We start from the raw sequence: 18706 nt of genomic DNA on the forward strand, positions 1-18706 counted from the left end.
ATTCGAATGTGTGTATTAACTGATACTATTCAATAAAAGCGTGTGATCTGTAACCACTTGGTATTTCCCTTATGTGTAGTACAACAACGGTGTCTCATACACGTCAACCACCACCTCAGCCACTTAATTCTGTCACGGATAAGTCTTATTATCCCAAAATCGGCCAGATTCACCCACCGGCAGTGTTAATGCGGCCAAAAGGAGGCACCGGAAACCAATTATTCCAGTATGCCTGCCATTACAACATCGCTCGAAAGCATAACTGGCCCCTCTACGTTATGCTACCCAGAGAATATTCTAGAGGTATGTCCAACAGAACTTGGGCGACCCTCCAACGAGAGTTTGCTCTCGACCAGTTCCACATTCCTCTGCACGACTGGAACATAGTGAACGAATCTTGGAACACAACTGGCGGTCATGCCGTTACAGATTTTGAAATGCTCCAGGGAGATTATCCACTGGACAAAGTCATTCAACAAGGTGGAGACGACTATTGTCAATCAGAGGCATTTTTCTCGTCATACAGGGATGAGCTATTGGAATACTTTGTCCAGAAGATTGAAATTGATCCTATCAAGGACTGGATAAAGAAAATTGATGAAGCGGAAGAATCAGTTGGGGTCCACGTGCGTCGTGGGGATTTCCTTCCAATTGGCGTATCCATTCCCTTGAGCTTCCATCGAAACTCGATGAACCGAATTGTGGAAAGACTGAGAGGAAGAAAAGTGGCGTTTTTCCTATTTTCTGATGACATTGAGTACGTCGAGAAGAACTTGTTCTCCGAGCAGAATGATTTTCCTAGACGATTTGAAGTGTATCATGTAACGGATCCCAAACAACCAAATAGTTTGCAAGACTTGTTTCTCATGTCAAGATGTAAACATCAGATTATTGCGGATAGCTCATTTTCATGGTGGGGGGCGTATCTCAACAGAAACACTCAAAAAATAGTATACGCCGCCCATCATCCCTCAAGTTCGATTGAGAAGATGTACCCAAAGTGGTCAAGGGCTATGTATACCTGGGAATATAAATATCTTTATTATCCATCCAGTTGGATTGCGGCTGACCCCAAGTTAGATGATATAGATTCCGATGTTAATGAAATACAATTAAATAAATTGAAGAAAAAATTGACTCCGAGGACACATACTTAAAGTTTAAAATGACTGATTGATTAAATTGGCAAAGTATATTTTTGTTTACCATTCGATAATATTTTTTCCCCAGATTAACTACATAAAAATAAATCTTTACTCGAGATGAAACTTATTAGCATTTCAGAGCTACATATGTATTATTTGCATTGCAATTATTCTTATAGCATTGGCAGAATATACATATAAATACTTACATTAAATTTACCTAAAACTTGATCTGGCTACAGCCGTCTCTATTATTTTGTGTGTATGTCAATCATAATTAAAATACACAATGCTTAAAGATAAATGTACATAACTTCCTAAATTCTTGCATTTTCAGAGCAGAAGTCAAACTACACGATTCTATCGGATTGGTTAGTTTTCACTGATGGAATAGCAAAATAAATGGAGCCCCATGTGGACAAAAGCAGCTGAATATCATAATCTCATGAAACACTCAATCAAATCATGCAATGATGGAGGAAGTGGAAATTCCAACCATTTATTTCTCTCCACCTAAACACACGACCCGTCGAGGTGGTCAACCCCACAGTCGTGACTTTTGGAATAAATTTTCCAAATCTCAAGGAGCTACAACGGCAGTGCTAAATTTCCGTAAAGTGTTGTTCCACAAACTCTGTGATGACACAACAACCCACGGAGCGGGGGATAAGGTGGGTGAGGCTCAAAGTGACCACATGCACCAACACCAAAGTCATCCTCGCCCTCCTTCCGCTGTTATCAAGCCTCGTCAGAAGAAGAACCACAGATCAAATGCCAAGCTAAAGTTACCTTTCAAGTGGCATCAAGTGTTGCTCCTCATCGGCCTCCTGGCCCTCAGCTTGTTTTGTCAAGTCTCTGAAGAGTGTCCGGTGGTTTGCGAGTGCAAGTGGAAGAGTGGAAAGGTTGGGGAGCACTTTAATTGTAATTAAGTTACGTTTAACTTCTATATATATCTATGATTTGTATTTAAGGAAAGTGTCATTTGCGCAAATGCAAAGACAAAGTTAACTGCTATACCAAGTGGTCTTGAGCCTGGAACTCAGGTACTTTAAATATTTTACACCGCTTGACTTGTTTAGTTAAATGCTTCGATATTTGTCAATCAATAAATTCCAGAGGGGCCAAATTTGGTAACGTTTGCATTGGCACGTAAAAGGGTCATGCATTTTTTATCCCATTCCTAAAATATATTCACCTCTGTTTTTCGAAATCCATTGCTTACTCCCCTAGATAATTATTATTATTACTCAAATGGCTATTTTCTTGCATGCTTTTATCTAATACAGCATAATATAAAACAATTCACTGCAAAATACTGGATTCTGTATTTCTTTTAGCTTCTTGACCTCTCAAGAAACAACATCCAAATTTTGCAGTCAAAAGTCTTTCAAACCCGCAACCTACTGAATCTCCAAAAAATATTTTTGTCAGGTGAGTTTCAACAATTAATTAATTAAAAAAGATATTCAATGTATATGTAAATATGTATGTGCATATATTGGAATGCATACGTACAAATATATTTGCAGATATGCAGGTGCATAGTACTCTAAATGTATTCTAATTCTTTGCTTTTAATATTTCAGAGTGCAATCTCAAGACTTTAGAAAAGAATGTGTTTTATAAACTGAATAATTTAGTGGAATTGAACTTGAGCTCTAATAAATTGGAGGCAATCCCCACTCACACCTTTGAGCAGATACCAGAGATAAGAGAGTTGAAAATGAACTCGAATCCAGTGACTCGTATTTCAAACAACGCTTTCTCTACGCTGACACGTCTCGTGAGGTAAATATGCATTTTGATATTTTTGAAGAAAATACACACGTAAACGAAAAATGAGGATAATATAATATGTCAATTTATTAATTCATTCATCAATAAGTACGGATAATTGTCTATGCTATCTCTTATTCTAGACTGGAATTGTCAAGATGTCGAATTCGTTTTGTGGACTCGTATGCCTTCAGAGGGTTAATCTCACTTGAATGGCTTAAACTCGACAACAATCGGTTACTCACGATTCAAGTAAGCATGAATTATTTTGAACATGAGAACAAGTCGCAATTTGTCATCAGGAAAGTATAATTACGTAATAAAACGCAATTTTAGGCAGTCTCATTCTCATTTTTGAGAAATCTTCAAACATTAAACTTGTCCGATAACCCATGGAACTGCACTTGCTCTTTACAACCACTGCGTGATTGGATGTCAAAAAATAACGTATGAATTTAATTGTCACCCTGTACTTGTTGTTTTCTAATGTGCTATTTATCAAGCAGATCCCCTACAGTGATCCACCCGTGTGTTCATCCCCATCAAGATTAGTGGGAAAATCTTGGAATCAGCTACAGCGAGAGGATTTTGCCTGTGTCCCAAAAGTACAAAACTCGGTTCTGGCAGAAACTGGAGAGTTGACAAAGGCCATCGAAGGGGAAAATGCCACACTCGTTTGTCGCTTGCAAGCCACTGCTGACACTCAAGTAAGTGCACAATTATTATTACTATACATTATGTCGGCCAAAAATGAAGACGCGTTCGCGATTTGGAAAGTTCTCATGAAAATTTGAGGCATCAGAGAAACGGAGCAGAAGAAGAAGAATGATTTATTTCTTGTCATCGTTTTTCTCCTTATATACAAAAGCATTTGCATATCAAGTTTGACTCTTGCAACGATACGACGATGTTCTTTTTCGCTATTGTAGGTGCGATGGATTGCGGGTAGCAGGCCGATTTCGAGCAGCAGCTCATCTCGCTACTCTCTCTCAGAGTCCTTCCTCCCTGACGATGGGGAGAAAGTAATTCATACGCAACATCAACCTCTCACAACGTCAACTTCTTTCTCCGGAGCCAAACAGAGTCTGGGGACAAAAACATCCAGATTGACAGTAATCAAAACAAAATTACAAAACTCGGGTACGTACAGTTGCCGTGCTGAAACTAGGGCAGGGTCCGTGTCAGCCAATTTTACCCTCCAAGTCATGCAGCTTAATGCAGAACAACATTCTGGTATTTAGATAAATTATGACGACCGTTTAAGTTTAATTTTCACAACTAATTATGATTTTATGATTATTATGTGTAGGTCGCTTTCTCTTGTATGGAACAACGGTGGCAGCAATTTTGACACTCATAATTTGTATTGCAATATTGTGCGTCGTGTTTTTCTGTGGAAAACGAAAATGCAGCATTTCGGCTGAGGATAAAACGGAGCATGTATCGCAGAATGGGCGAATTTCGTCACAAAATGGCCACTGTCTGCAATCTCGGAATGGTGGGACAAACGTTCCACTATTACAAAATCATAACAGGAGTTCTCCCAGCTCGAATGGTACTCCTAAGCATCGCCCCTTAAACAACATCGGCAATGGACTTTTACGCAATTTTAATATTGCAAAGAAGCCAGATATTGAAATGACCAGGCCGCCAGTCCCTATTAACAATATCCCACCAAACAGAGGTTTACTAAATCCACAATATAAAGCTCTGCCCACACAGGATGACTCTCGTGATGTCAATCTTGACCATGACTCCTCTTCCGACTTGGAAGACAACGAGATTAAAAATGAGCCTGATTTCTCCACTTGTAATAACAGAAATTCCAAAGTGTTTGTAGTGGACATTCCAGAACCTTTAAATCCCTCCACCTCCGTGTCTGTGAGCGCTACATCGGAAAATAAATTTCCTGACCTGATCAATGAAGAAAGTTCGTCCAATCGCCATAAAAATGTTGACAATAGTCAAGCAGCTGTGTAAGTAAACATTTTCAACGCACATAAATAGAATTGATGAACAATCATGTTTTTCACGTATTCAAGAAATATTTATCACTTCTACATATCTAACCCCACCACCAATGTGTGTGCATGTATTATTAGAAATAGAGTTTGTTATACATACTGTATATAAGGCACACAAGTTAATTCCCAAATGTATATCCTGTCAACTTTACAGAACAGATTCTTCCATTTTCACTCCCATTCAAAGTTTCACCCATTCAATTCCCAAAACCATTCTCGCTGCATCCTCATCCGCAGTCAACTTTAAAACTTTTAATGTGTCTGAATAAATGACCGAAAAATCCCATCTCATTTCCGTCACTAGGAATTTCAAAACTTTTTGGATCTCATTTGCAAACTTGACAGGCAGTATTTTTGCATAAAACATTTCTCAAGACTCGTTCAGGAATTAAGTTCAAATTTTGCAGTATTGTATGAAACCCTACGATTCAACTGTTGGAAATGACACTATAAAGAATGTATGTATGCACACTTTTCGTTGCAAACATCCATAATTTGATTTCATGCATCTTAAACTTTTAAACATTTCACATTTTCTAAAAAAAATAGAGACAAACCCACATTAATATTCTGGAGTAAATGTCAACCCACTTTGAAAATGCCATCTTTTCCGAGTCCATTTCAATTAAGTGAATTTAGAATTCTAGAATTAAGTTGAAATGTCCTGTCAGAACATGAGACCTCATTAGCATTCTCTTTGAAAACCTTACTGTGGCTCCTACTACTATACTTTGTCTTATCCCCCAAGATATGCATACTCTGAATTTTGCCTTTGGTTAAAATGGGACAATCTTGCAAGAATAAATGTGACCTTACGAACAATAAACCTGTGTAATGCATGTAAACGTTTTAATCTTAACAATGTACGTACAATAATATGGGTAATTAAGGCAGTAAAGGTGCTGCTTGAAGAATAATCTATTTATTTAAAATACTCTTTAACAGGGGATCACCTCCAGAAATGACGAGCACTGCAAAATCATCTCCTTGTTCATCCGAAGAACATGTCCAACCGGTGCAAACAGTAAACTCGCATCGGCGTCCCAACTCGGAGAGCTTGTCCCAACCACCCCAGTCACACGGCCTCTCATCCCCCCTAAAATTGCAGTCAAATGAACCCACCGACAACACCCCACCACCGCAATCAGTCAGAATTTGCAATTCCTCCGCAACACCCATTCCAAAAAACAGCACTTCTAACTCAAACGCCAAGTCCAAGAACGAGTATCCATATGCGTCCACCTACCAAACAGCACCTTCAACTCCACCGACCTACACCAAATTTACCTTCACACAAAAACCAGCACCACTCATCCCAGCCCCACGCCATCAAAGGACCTCCTCATTTTCATCCAGTGAAACGCACACCGAATCTCGCCCAACTGGTCAAAATCCAAATCACATTTCCTACTACAGACTGTCCAGTAATTGTGGTCAGCAGCTCCCCCAACGACGAGGACCCCCATTTCAGCGACGAAGTGAGCCCACGTCGCCCATCCACCATCCCGCCCCACAACCGTACCACCATCAGTATCATCGTCACCACCACCTACATTATCAGAACCAGGGCTCAGATCCAGGCCTGATTAATCATCAAGCCTTTGTCGGCCAGTCTCAAGAGTATGATTATCACGCTGCACAGCTTGCCGCATTTTTGGAAGAATATCGCCTGCTTCAAATGGAACTCATGAGGATGAGCGCCTCCCTGACGGAAATGGACTCGGCACCCGTAACCGGAGGAAATAATACCAACTCCAACATTAACTTAAACTCAGTAGACAACAATCCGATGATACACCTGCACCAGCAGCAAAGACTGGCGTCATCATCCAACAATGCCAATAATTTTGCGGACTTTCACCCTAATCAACAACAACAGTTCAAATCCATCCTAAAAAGTTCTGCCCCAAATAACAACTACTTGGTGTAAACTTCATCCAGTCATTTATTAGCGTAAAACTATTATTCTATTCTGTGCATAAAAGAGATCTGAAGAAATTACATTTTTGTACATATAATGTGTATTCAATAAATGCATAAGGAACAGCTTGTTGCTGCTCCAAATACTTTAGCTAATTAATTAATACCAGTAATGGGAAAACAATAAAGTTGTATGATATTCTAAAAAAGCCCAACGAGCTAATTGGAGAAAGTTGAGAAATGCGTATCATTTTGCCTCATTTTGTCTCAAGTGTCAATTTAGCTAATATATTCATGTACATGCTTGTCATAGTTCACTGTGGAAGCCGACGAGCATGGTCCGCATTGTTAGATATACGATTAGTTTAAATAAAATATATCGGTCGCCTGGTTTTGGCATCCACCTCAATGTGGTAGCTTTCACCACTTTCACCCATTCATTAAAACGTGTCTCAAATTCAACGGCACACAAAATGCAGCGCGCACACGGCCGCTCGTGCTTGTTATTTCGTCTCTGACTGATCAAAGTTTTACTAATAATTTCGCAAAATTCATAGCAGGATCAAGTTTACCAGATAAATCATATTTCAAATTGTTGAATCATAAACTACGTAGTGATTCTCAGTCGGCAACCCGTTGAACGACATTGGTCGTTCAACTAGTTTGATATAGATTATCAGTGACGGCAGTGAGTGACGGTTCTTGATTCCCAACTTTGTTAATACCGGTCTGTTCTTAAACGAGCGAGATGGGACCGGCGCTGGGAAGATTGAAAATTTTATTGCGCCCAGTCCAGAACTACAACGTGGAGGAGCGTGCGTTCAAAGTCATTTCAAAAACAAAGCCGACTCAGGCTCCCCCACATCCCAAGATGCAATCCATTATGGACGAAATTAAACAGGGTTAGCAATAATTACTTGCATATTTTTTTACACTTTTGTATCACTTCTGCATCACATTAAAAACTTTATTTTTCTAGACCCAACATTATTGTCTAAAGGAAAATTAGATCCGAAAACTATGGATAATTTATCGAAAGTGTTTCTCAGTTCGAAGGGTGATAATCCCGTGATTGAAACTAGGAGGAAACTGCCGAGAGAACGGAAAGGATGGGATGGATACGAGTATGGTTATGAGGAGCCCGACAAGATTCCGCAAGGAAAAGCTAGCATGCGACAAGTTTTAGATATTTTAAACGCTTATGAAACGAAACCTAGCATCAACACGCCAGAAAAATTGGCTGCAGAGTATAACCTAAATTTACAAGATGTTCAAAATTTGTTAAAATATTTTAAACCTTTTCAAGTTTATATTCCCAAGAAAGAAAAAAAAGAGAAAGTAGGACCGCTAAAATTACTTCAACAGAAAATGGATCAAGTCAAAGAGTAAATTTATCAAAGTGTACGACTTTAAAATAAGTAGTAAAATTTAGCTTTATAATAATTGTCGTGTTCGTATTTCAAAGCGTGTCAAATCCATGCATATGAAACCAAACCCAGTGTTTCATTACTAATTATTATTGAGTCCTAAGTAATAGTCGTTGCTAAATAAAGTCTGATCAATTTATATGGTGTTTAGTCTGGATGAAAATTAGCTTTATTGAGTGAGTTTCAGTCATTGAATACAGTTTAACAAGAAATATAAAATTTCATTTCGTCAATAATTTCTGGTATTATATTGAAAAATAATTTCATAGTAGTATCAAACTCCTAATGCAGCAAGTTGTTCCAATAATTCATTTTCAGTCTTCAGCTTTTCTTGTTGATTTTTCTCCACCGTTTGACCGTCTTTGATATTTTGTTTTATTTTCTCAATGGCTTCTAGTTTCTGAAATTAGGAAAACAGGCTCATCAGTTATGAAATTTATAAATATTTGTTTAGTTTTAAGAACAACAAATAATGACAACCTACCTTTCTAATTGCTCTCCCTTTCTTCTCATTCTCAGTTAACTGACTTTGTGCAGGGTTTGTCGTAGTTAATGCACCTTTAGGCGTTGAACCCCCACTTCCAATAATTCCACGTTTTGAAGGAGGAACGTACACGGATGATCTCTTTTGTTCTTCCACTTCTACAACAATAGTTATACTTATAGTTTATTCAAAAACATCGTGTTGTTATTGAATTGATTATAGATGATATTTACATACTTGCTGGTGGTGGTTTATTTCCAAGAGTTTTTATAAACTTATCCAAGTCCTCGTCTGGGAATGGCATGGGAGGTTCAGGCTTTAAGGGTACGACTCCAAAGAGATGCTTCTCTGCTTTCCATTTATGAACTTCTTTTCCCTTATAATTCCAAACGGTGAATTCATTCCCAACTTGCATGCGTGGAGCTGTGGTCGCTGTTACAAAGTGACAACCGTCACTTAGCCATTCCAATTGAGTTGTTGCAGGAGCAGTACATGTTGCGATTAATTTGCGATATTTCTTAACTTCCCAGATCTCTATCCTGCCGTGAGCTAAATTTCCAAAGCCTCCTAACAGAAGGATATTTCCCTGGGGGTTAAAGTAAATCGAATTCCTTGCTAAAATGTCCATGTCGAAAATCACTTCACATCTATAGAGATTATGCAATATTTTAATGAAAAATACTTTCTAAAATGAGACAATATTGTCTCATTATATTTATATTTAAATGTGAATTTACTTTGAGTTAAGCAAAACAGCCCGAGTCTGTGGCATTTTCCCAGTAATAATTGCAAACTCGGTAGAACTTGGGCTCCATTCAGCTACAATAAACAGGGATCGTATTAATATATTGGTGAAATGTAAAACAATAAATGTAACTTGTGTATTTTATTTTAAAAACACTCATGTACCACAATGAATGATAGCAGAATCCGATTCCGTGTGAACTTGTGCTGTTTCACCTGATAGATAATCGTAAGGTAATTAACCACACATATTCAACTTCCGATTAAATTATATTGTGTACCCTTAATATCCAAATAATGCAGCATTGTTTTCCCGTAATACGATTGACCACTATTGTCAACGTCGGTCGAAGTGATAAGTAAAACAGCTGTACCCTTCTTGTTCCACTTCATTTCAACTCGATCCGCTTGGAAGGAGGTCTTAGAAGCGATGGCATTGTCAAAATTTGGATATCGAAACATACGAGTAAATGATGGCTGACCAGGGGCACCTGTATAATACACAACAAAGCGCATGTCTCAACCATAAAATCTCTAAAAATATGTATGACAAAGACAAATTGTAACTTGTAGGGTACAAACCAGGTACATAGCATAAAACAAAAAGAGGGCCTTGCTCCGGCGTGTGTGGTGCCGTGGATAATGAGAATTTTGTAATCTTCATAGTATCAGGTGTTTTCTTGTCCGTTTTATGAAAATCGGGAAGTTTTGAGAATATGATGGCGTTGTTGGACAGCCTGGCAAACAAGTTTTCGTCTGGAGAAAACTGTGTATCTGGCTGAAAAAATGAATTTCAATTAATATATCTCAAACCTGTAGGACAATAATGTATTATTGTTCAAGTCTGATTTTCTGTGTGCTAATTCGAGCGTCGGTTTGAAGCGTAGTCACGGCCGTCACCATTTCAACTCCGTTGGTCACATCACAAGACGAACAACTTCTGTCAACAATTTCGCGATAATAATAAATAGAAATTCAAACTTTTCGCTGCATCTGCATATGCAATTTCTTCTGATGGGCGAATCAGAAGAAAAAATGGATTCGATAAAGAAGAAACTTTAGTATATTGAAAAATACCAAATTTTGCGAAGTCGCTCATGTCATGTTTTCACTTTTAACTTGTTACTTACTTCCCTGTCTATATCATATAGACTATATGTACATGTAGATATATTGCAAGTTTGCAACATCAAAATTCATACGTTCTTAGTACTAATAGACATTGAAGTTTCCAGTTTTGTAAACGTACAATTAGTTTATCAATAAATTAGTCCACGTTACTATTAACTTTGTAAAACGTCATATTTGTCTTTTAATATTATTACCTGTTTGCTCAATTTCATGGCATGAACTACTTTTACATCTTTCCCATTTCCGATCGACCAAATTTTGAAATTGTCAGAACCTGAGGAAAATACATGATTAACAAACAACGATTATGTAATTTACATTTCATATTTTTTCTTAAACTTTCTTAAAAGAAAAAAATGGTTACTTTGGCTTGGATTGTTCCATTCGATCAAATACCCCCCACAAGGGGAAAAGGTCGCGCCCAACATCCTTTTAGCAATGACAGCTTTGCTACTGCCATCTCGGGCGTCATAAATATTCACCCTAAAATATAACGTATGCAGATATTGATATCCATGCAAAAAATGTTATAATCGTCCTTACTCTGAGTTGTTTCCAATCGCCACGAGGTTCCCGTTCGAAGAAACACTTGTGAATCGTGCCTCTTGTAAATCCTTCTGGAGTCCATCCCACTCGCTAAAGTGGGGTGGCCCATTCAAGGCATATGTACCCCCCGACTCTTTCACTGTAAAAAGTAAAAATAATTTATAAATTTAAGGTCACAGGGTCCAAAGTAAAAGTGGATTTACCGATAAACACACTCGTGGCAGCCATGGCCAGATGGGTTTAGATTCGTATTTGTCTGCTGTCACCCCAACCGGGTGGAGATTCAAACTTGATCAACATAATAGAGAACACTCCCAATTTCGTCCTCTGCAAACTAAGAATAAAAATTAGTTCTAAATAGTAAATTGTTCAACCAGTGTTGAAAATTAACTCAAGTGACGACAATTAACACGAACACGATGATTTACTCGTATACGCCAAAGTTAGTCGCAGCCATTGGGGGTATAATGCTGGTGCTGTGCTTAGCGTCGATGAGTTGGGCTGAATCTTTTTCAGCTGCTGCTGGTGACCAAGTTCAGATCGACGATCTCATTTCCTCCCTCACTTTGGATGACAACATTGTGAGCAATAATTTTTAATTAAAAGGGGATGTTTTTTTATTTGAATGGTCTAATTATTCTTGTATCAGGGGGAACCTCTAATTCGAAAAGCTCGTCAAGCACCTGGACCAACACCAGCGCCAACTCCTACCCCAACAGGCGATGTAATAAACAACAGAATAAAAACTAACTATCATAAGGAAACGTGACTTAAATTAGCATAATCTGTAGGATTTGAACCTTGCGGACGATGTCAGTGAAGATTACCCAGTAGTTTTCAATATCATATTGTTCCTTGCAATCACTCTTATCTTGGCCCTAATTGCTATCAGTGGTATGTTGTGCTTGTTAAGTTTTTGATGATTTGCGTGAGAAAAGAACTGGGATTGATATTTCTTGCATTCAAAATTAGTATCACTGGCGACGATGGACCCTGGACGAGATTCGCTGATATACCGTGTCACTTCTGCTCAAAGATTCAAGAAAGACAACTAGTGTATGGAAGAGAAAAATATACAGTTTCGTCTCGATAAGAGTATACAATCTCTACACACATTCCATAGTTTTCGATTGTTAATTTGCGTTGTAGTCAGTCATTTAGATTAGTTAATTACGTGTTAAATCCACCGTTTAATTCGAAAAATTAGCATTCGTGTAAATTAGTTCTGTATATATTATTAATATTATTATTATTATTACGATATGTTTCATCTAGTCTGAGAACGAAAGAGATACTAATAATAATATCATTAATAATACGAATGATTATTCTGTTAAATTCCCTTTTGGATTTATTGTATTTCGCCTTTGGGAATCTTTTTTACGACATAACATGTGACCAGAAGAATGTTATCCTCCCAAATATAAAACAATCTATTTACTATTATAATAGATTAACGTAATAATTTAATAGGCATAAGCTGGGGCAGCTCCGTATTGATAGGATGGAACTCCAGCGGCATACGTGGTCTGCAATACTGGGGTGGCAACATTTTTAACTCCAGGAACGGAAACTGGAACACGGGCAATTCCTTGGATTGGGGTCTTGAAAAGAGTCGGTACGTTTACCGCCTTTGTAAGTATCTTGGTTGCCGGTTCCTGAATGTCAACCTCTTGAACGGTTTCGATTGGGCGAGTGACAACTATTCTTCGGGTGGTAATTCTCTCTCCTCCTTGAAGATTCAAGTCCTGCAGAGAATCAGCAACTTGCAAGACGGAAGCTGAGTTTGGTGCTCCATTCTCTCCAAGGACTTCGGTCACAGTACCTGTAACAAGGGGCACACATTAATGGTATGGGAAGCACAAGTGTCAAACTTGTATTCGCGACTCGTATCACCAACATAACATACCTCCCTTTGCAGACAAGAGTTCCAAAAGGCGGGCTTGGATTTCCACGGGCATTTCCCTCAAGGAAAGTCGGGTACCTTGAGCTGGACCTTGTTGTTGCTCTTGTTGTGGGACAATTTGTTGGGGTTGCTGTGGTTGTGGGGCTGCAGCTGGGGCAGAATCAGCATCAATGATTTCAGCATCAGCAGAGCGTTGGAGTTGGGGTCGTGGTTGAGGTTGAGGTTGTGGTTGACCTTGTGGTCTCAATTGGAGAGGTTGGAGTCGTGGAGCTAATTTTTTAAATGAAAAAATTAATTAAATCGTCATCATCTTGGGCATTTTTCGTTAGCAATATTGTGTAATATTTTACCTGGAGCTGGGGCAGCGGATCGGAGTTCGGGACCTTGTTGTTGAGGTTGAGGTTGAGCTTGTTGCTGAAATTGCTGTTGTCTTTGTTGTTGTTGATGTTGCTGGAATTCTTGTTGTCGCTGAAGTTGTTGTTGGTTGAATTGCTCTTGTTCTGCGTCTTGTTGTTGTTGGAATTGTTGAGGTTGTTGTTGGAATTGTTGAGGTTGTTGTTGGAATTGTTGAGGTTGTGGGGCAGGAGCAGCTCTAAATTCTGGTTGCTGAGGTTGAGGTTGAGGGGCAGGTCGGAAGTCGGGTTGTGGAGCAGCTCTTAATTCCGGTTGTGGGGGAGCGGGGGCAGCTCTGAATTCGGGTTGTTGTTGTGGGGCTCGTTGAAGGGGAGCTACCATACAAAAAACTCCAAATATAAGACAAATTGTTCATCAAGAGCATCAGGAGCTTTTTTACCTGGAGCTGGAGCTGGACCGGATTCGATGCCTCTGGCCAGGTTGGCACGAACCTGAGCGAGCTGAGACACTCCTTGTCCATCAATGATCTGACGACCGAGACCATATCGGACGACGGGAGCAATTTGCTGGTAGTTGGTTGGGGTCAAGACAGCGGGTCCCTATGTAAAATACAAAAAGAATACGATTTAAAGAATGGTATGAATTTTTCATTTTATGGGTTTCATATATCCCTACTTACCTTTTGTTCTTTGGCGATTGGCTGGCTCAACTCGAGAGTAGCTGATCCTGCTGGACGGACAATGACGCGGTGCTCAATATCGTAGAATTCCTTTCGGAGAGCTGGTCGTCGGACTTTGACACGTCGGTTGGTCACAGCTTCAACAGTCAACAAAAATAATTAACAATGCTTCATGACGAAATTTGTCATGATACACACGAATCATGGGCTCTTTTATATACCTGGTTGAGCAACATCAATCAACTTCTGGGTGACTCCTTGGGTGTAAGCGAGCTTGGTCACTGGAACATCAGCAACTCCGGGAACCTGGATTGGAACTTGGTGGTGGGCATAGCCAACCTGTCAAAATAGTGTTATCATGTTGCATTTGCCTAATAATTTCACAGTTTTTATTGACTGTTCACACCTTTTGGGTGACAGCCACAGCTGGAGCATGGTGATATTGAACGGCTGGGGTTTCATGGTGATATTGAAGTGCTGGAGCCACTGGGGCGGCAGCGTATTGGGGGGCAGCTGCTGCGTATTGGAGCGCTGGAGCGGGGGCGGCGTACTGAGCGACTGGTTGAGCTGGGCCGAACTACAAGAATTAGTTGAAACTATATTCGTTGAAACCAATCAGGTCATGGCCCTTGGTTGACACGGGAATCACGCGCCTCATGTCATCATTTCTAAAGACTTACAGCGAAGCCTGGAGAGAGTCCAGTACCACGATACGTAACTCCAGCGGGGTTGGCATAAGAATAAGTCGCCAATTGAGGGACTCCAGCCGACGCTACGGCCAAGAGACCCAACACTATAAAACACTTCATGACCTACTTATTAATAAAAATATCACAGAATATAGAAAAGAAGTCCCGAGTCGCTGATGTTGCCACACGTTGTTGCTCAAAGAGCCCGTCCACTATTGATATGAGATTCACATGTCACAAGTTACTTATATAGGTCCGACCCACAAGTCAAGGAGGTCCCTTCCTCGACGCTTGAATGCCTTAGTGACACAACAATTGGTATCCTTTTCTCCCCCTGCATACCAAACCCTACACACATTCCATCGTTTGAATTTGGATGGATCTTGAGACTTGGGTGTGTATATGCATCTAGAAGAGCACATCGTTCCAAGAGATCAGAGTATGGATGGATGGGGATGGGATGGGTACCACCCTTTTCACTAATAGAACGACATAAGGACGCGATATGCAACAGGTTGTGCCTTTGTTTCCCATCCAGAATCATCCACTACACGTTGACCACAGACCATTTATGTGTAATAAAGCGTGTCAGATGAGTTAAATAATAATAGAAATACGTGTATTGGAGATGAAGGGATGCTATGCATTTTATTTAAATTGCATTTGCAGGCAGTGCAACTAAATACATAAATACATTCTTCTTGACACCCCTCCACCACGATCAACTATGTATACTTTTTACCCTTCTATTTTTTTGCAGTCGTTCACTGACGCCAAGTGCGGCTTACCTTAGACGAGTCGTTAACAAGTGGCCAACACCCATCATACTCTCCTTACTCTACATTCTAGGCTTATGTGCATACTTTTGGACCATCAAACAAAAGTAAAACTGTTTTAATTTCATTCTGTCATCCAAATTGATTATCGTTATTATTCCGTACGAATAACTAAAAGCCGTGAGCGACATCGAGCGCACGACCTCATAATATATTATTAACACGAGGTGACAAGACACATGGGCAAACAAATTGAACTAATGATGGACGATTAGCTACTACAAACACCTAATTTTGTGTCACCAAGCATTACAATGAAATTGATTCTTTGCTGTTACAGACTTACAGATACCCTTTGCACAAGGTGTGCTCGGGGAAGAAAAATGACCATAATATGTAGATAGGCAATCACAAAATGCTTTTATTTGCCTTTTCATATGAGATTAACACACACCTGTCAATTTCGTGCCACGCATATTTATTCTATTTTCTGCTGATCGCAATTTGAAGAAATATTTCTAATCTCTTTGAATAGGCAATAGACATATTTAATGAATTAATCCCATTTAAAATTGTCATTTCTAATCCTAATGCACTTCCGTAATATTAAAGTATCCTGTTGTCATTCGTGTATAATAGTAGAAGGCGACCTTTGTAATTAGCTTTGTTGTTAATAAGTGTATGCACTGTATATTTGAATACATTGAACCAAATATGTTTGGTATATTAAAGTATAAATGAACTTGAAATGGTTCAAGCATGAAAAATTGGGTCATCAAAGTGCAGATCGAGAGCTTTCTTTTGGCAGATCAAGGACCGCCAAGGTGAAAGAATAGTAATTAGCAGTTGAAAGAACCTGACTACTGACTTGCAATGTGTACAAGTCCTCCTCCCTCGTGGAACAGGTTGAACGAATAGATAAAAGAAGAACGAAGAACTGCAGCAGCTTTGTTCTCTTATTGCATCATCATTATCATCCCTTCTTGGCCTAGCAGTTTCTTCTACGTAAGTAACACACACACCCAATCAATGACTTTTAATATATATCATTAAAGCAGTATCAAATACAGTCCTTGAATCTGCAGCTAGCGATTTCACATTACTTCTTGGAAAGGAAATGCAGTTTTGCAAACAATGCTTTCATCATGTCTACTGCTTTTCTGTTCATAAGAAACCAGGAGGTTCTTACATAACGTGTAAGCATTCATATTGTGCTTGCTTACATATTATGCATGCATTACTGCAAAGGTTGAAGTCGACAGTCTTCGAACTTTTCCTACGAGGAAAATTAATGCATATGCAGGTACTTGATGCATTATCCCAATTCATCACATCATGGAATGGATGGTCACCTATGCACAATAAATCTACAAATGAAATTACAGGGAATAATCGATGCTAAAGCTGCTGGACATAATAGAACTGTAATGATGTGTTGATAGACCACTAATTTTAATCGTAATTAGTCGCAACTAACTCGTTTATTTTTATGCTGAATAGAGTCTTCAACATAATCATTCCTTTGATAAGCATTATTATGACATTAGCTATTCCCCTCCATAATTCAACGTGTCTTTGTATACATATTTCTCTGCATTTGTTTGTTGCCGAATGCTGAATGTGGTTGTCCTCTCCTCATTAGCTTCCCTTTAATTTCTTCGTACGCTGCAAGGTCAAACTCTTAATTTTTCACTAAATAATACTATATTTGGACTTTATAAATCTGATAGAGTTGTACGCAATTTGATTCGTCATTTGAATAAAACTTATAAAACTCGATCCATTCGATTAATTCAGAACAATGCAGGAAAATCATTAATCACTCATATGTAGATGAACGCTTTACAGGCATACCTACCTACATTACATACAAATATATATCGCACAATTTTACAAAGACTTTGATTTGCAGCTAAAAATAATTCGACGTATTATTAGCTGTCATAAACTGCAGCAGCTAAGGTCACAAGTTCCTAGATTCAAACACTTGAAATTGTTGTTTCATGATTTTTAGTTTTACGACATCACAAGGTTTTCCACTTATATTTGAAGCATACCTGGAAGAATTAATTAGATTTAATTTATTTTGGATAGTTGTAGATTTTTTTTATATTTTATGGATAATCACATTTATTTACCTTCCGCCACACCCAACAGTAACAAATCCTTGCTCAATGTATTTATTCATACATATGTACATATTTATGCGAAATTGTAAAAAATTGAGTCAATGAATCGTGAGCTTTACAATTAATTCTTAAAATATACGAACTTGCATTATGGTGTAGGTAGCTATTTAATAGGTACTGGTTAAAATATCTAACAGTGCAATATTATCATAAGTAATTTCAAAACAAATAATTGATAACATTTCAATTACTAATTATTAGTTGATAGTTGTTCTTGAATAGCAAAGTTGTTAATGCGGATTTAATCATGGGTTATATGAGCAAAACTTATGGTATCAACCCTCTCATCAACCAAAATTAGATTGTTATTTGCACACTGCATACAAAATGGTTCAACTTTTTTTATTGTTCTGGTAATTGAAATTAATCTGCATCATTGTATGCACTGAGGTAACTTTGTTAACACAAAGTGATATAATCTGCAATAGATATCATGAACCGAGATCAGTCTTTGTCATCTTTTTTTACCTACATGCGACTTGTAATAGCTGGTCAATCGCTTCATCTGGTCGACATGTGTAACGTTCGACTGCATGACTCGCTGCCAAGTGAGTTACATATTTACACAAATTGCATTTGCAACAATCACTGCCCACATAAAAAGTCGAACTGAGACTTGACACCGAGCAACAGGTTCTGGTCAATCATGTGCAAAGAACACAAACAAATGGTCAATGCAGTTCATCTTGTGCTCAAAGCATCAATCGATATACGATTTTGTAATTCATTGAGGAATGAAGATCGAATACGTAAATAAAACTAGTCTACACCTCAAGCAGAGAGCGACAAAGGTGATGGCAACTTCAATTAGTGATTATTATTTTATTATGCATTGCATATCGCACACATAGCCATGCGTGCATAGACATAAGGTATTAAGCCACCAAGTCCTCATTAGATTTCAGTGCTTTTGACT

At 38.6% G+C, this 18706-nt stretch overlaps 5 protein-coding genes and 1 long non-coding RNA gene across 7 annotated transcripts in view; 3 read left to right on the forward strand and 3 right to left on the reverse strand.

Moving 5' to 3' along the window:
• The window catches only part of LOC110847300, a 38806-nt gene extending 31751 nt beyond the window's left edge, over window positions 1–7055 (forward strand). Inside the window, exons 2-11 of one of the 2 annotated variants that reach the window (XM_035848904.1) lie at window positions 1483–2047; window positions 2117–2188; window positions 2483–2576; window positions 2732–2933; window positions 3065–3173; window positions 3258–3368; window positions 3428–3628; window positions 3851–4154; window positions 4231–4897; window positions 5891–7055. In XM_035848904.1, the coding sequence (XP_035704797.1) occupies window positions 1616–2047; window positions 2117–2188; window positions 2483–2576; window positions 2732–2933; window positions 3065–3173; window positions 3258–3368; window positions 3428–3628; window positions 3851–4154; window positions 4231–4897; window positions 5891–6875 (3177 nt within the window). In that variant the 5' untranslated portion in view covers window positions 1483–1615 and the 3' untranslated portion in view covers window positions 6876–7055. Of the gene's footprint in view, window positions 1–79; window positions 2048–2116; window positions 2189–2482; window positions 2577–2731; window positions 2934–3064; window positions 3174–3257; window positions 3369–3427; window positions 3629–3850; window positions 4155–4230; window positions 4898–5890 lie in introns of both variants that reach the window. The other variant, XM_022094220.2, reaches the window with a different exon arrangement.
• Window positions 7056–7342: 287 nt separating this feature from the next.
• LOC110845466 (NADH dehydrogenase [ubiquinone] 1 alpha subcomplex assembly factor 4) lies at window positions 7343–8431 on the forward strand. The gene is made up of 2 exons (XM_022091890.2): window positions 7343–7767; window positions 7845–8431. The coding sequence occupies exons 1-2, from the start codon at window positions 7614–7616 to the stop codon at window positions 8252–8254; spliced, it is 564 nt and encodes a 187-aa protein (XP_021947582.1). The 5' UTR covers window positions 7343–7613; the 3' UTR covers window positions 8255–8431.
• Window positions 8432–8433: 2 nt separating this feature from the next.
• On the reverse strand, window positions 8434–11538 carry LOC110845465 (eukaryotic translation initiation factor 2A). Its single transcript, XM_022091889.2, has 11 exons — window positions 11401–11538; window positions 11195–11336; window positions 11016–11134; window positions 10846–10925; window positions 10103–10298; window positions 9802–10011; window positions 9686–9736; window positions 9514–9595; window positions 9014–9423; window positions 8777–8934; window positions 8434–8692 (listed from the first exon to the last, which is right to left on the reverse strand). Exons 1-11 carry the CDS (start codon window positions 11423–11425, stop codon window positions 8567–8569), a joined length of 1599 nt encoding a protein of 532 aa, XP_021947581.1. The 5' UTR covers window positions 11426–11538; the 3' UTR covers window positions 8434–8566.
• Window positions 11539–11584: 46 nt separating this feature from the next.
• LOC110845467 (renin receptor) lies at window positions 11585–12519 on the forward strand. The gene is made up of 4 exons (XM_022091892.2): window positions 11585–11778; window positions 11847–11921; window positions 11989–12091; window positions 12170–12519. Exons 1-4 carry the CDS (start codon window positions 11617–11619, stop codon window positions 12250–12252), a joined length of 423 nt encoding a protein of 140 aa, XP_021947584.1. The 5' UTR covers window positions 11585–11616; the 3' UTR covers window positions 12253–12519.
• A 3-nt stretch (window positions 12520–12522) lies between these two features.
• LOC110845464 (chromatin modification-related protein eaf-1) lies at window positions 12523–15052 on the reverse strand. The gene is made up of 8 exons (XM_022091888.2): window positions 14817–15052; window positions 14543–14713; window positions 14358–14475; window positions 14137–14273; window positions 13897–14056; window positions 13454–13831; window positions 13107–13373; window positions 12523–13022 (listed from the first exon to the last, which is right to left on the reverse strand). Exons 1-8 carry the CDS (start codon window positions 14943–14945, stop codon window positions 12664–12666), a joined length of 1719 nt encoding a protein of 572 aa, XP_021947580.1. The 5' UTR covers window positions 14946–15052; the 3' UTR covers window positions 12523–12663.
• Window positions 15053–17051: 1999 nt separating this feature from the next.
• Window positions 17052–18082, reverse strand: LOC118435015. Its single transcript, XR_004834431.1, has 2 exons — window positions 17740–18082; window positions 17052–17658 (listed from the first exon to the last, which is right to left on the reverse strand). It is a non-coding gene; the product is annotated as an uncharacterized LOC118435015 (long non-coding RNA).
• Between the last annotated feature and the right edge of the window lie 624 nt (window positions 18083–18706).

This window comes from Folsomia candida, unplaced genomic scaffold (assembly GCF_002217175.1).
Source record: "Folsomia candida strain VU population unplaced genomic scaffold, ASM221717v1 Fcan01_Sc003, whole genome shotgun sequence".
Classification (NCBI taxonomy): domain Eukaryota; kingdom Metazoa; phylum Arthropoda; class Collembola; order Entomobryomorpha; family Isotomidae; genus Folsomia; species Folsomia candida.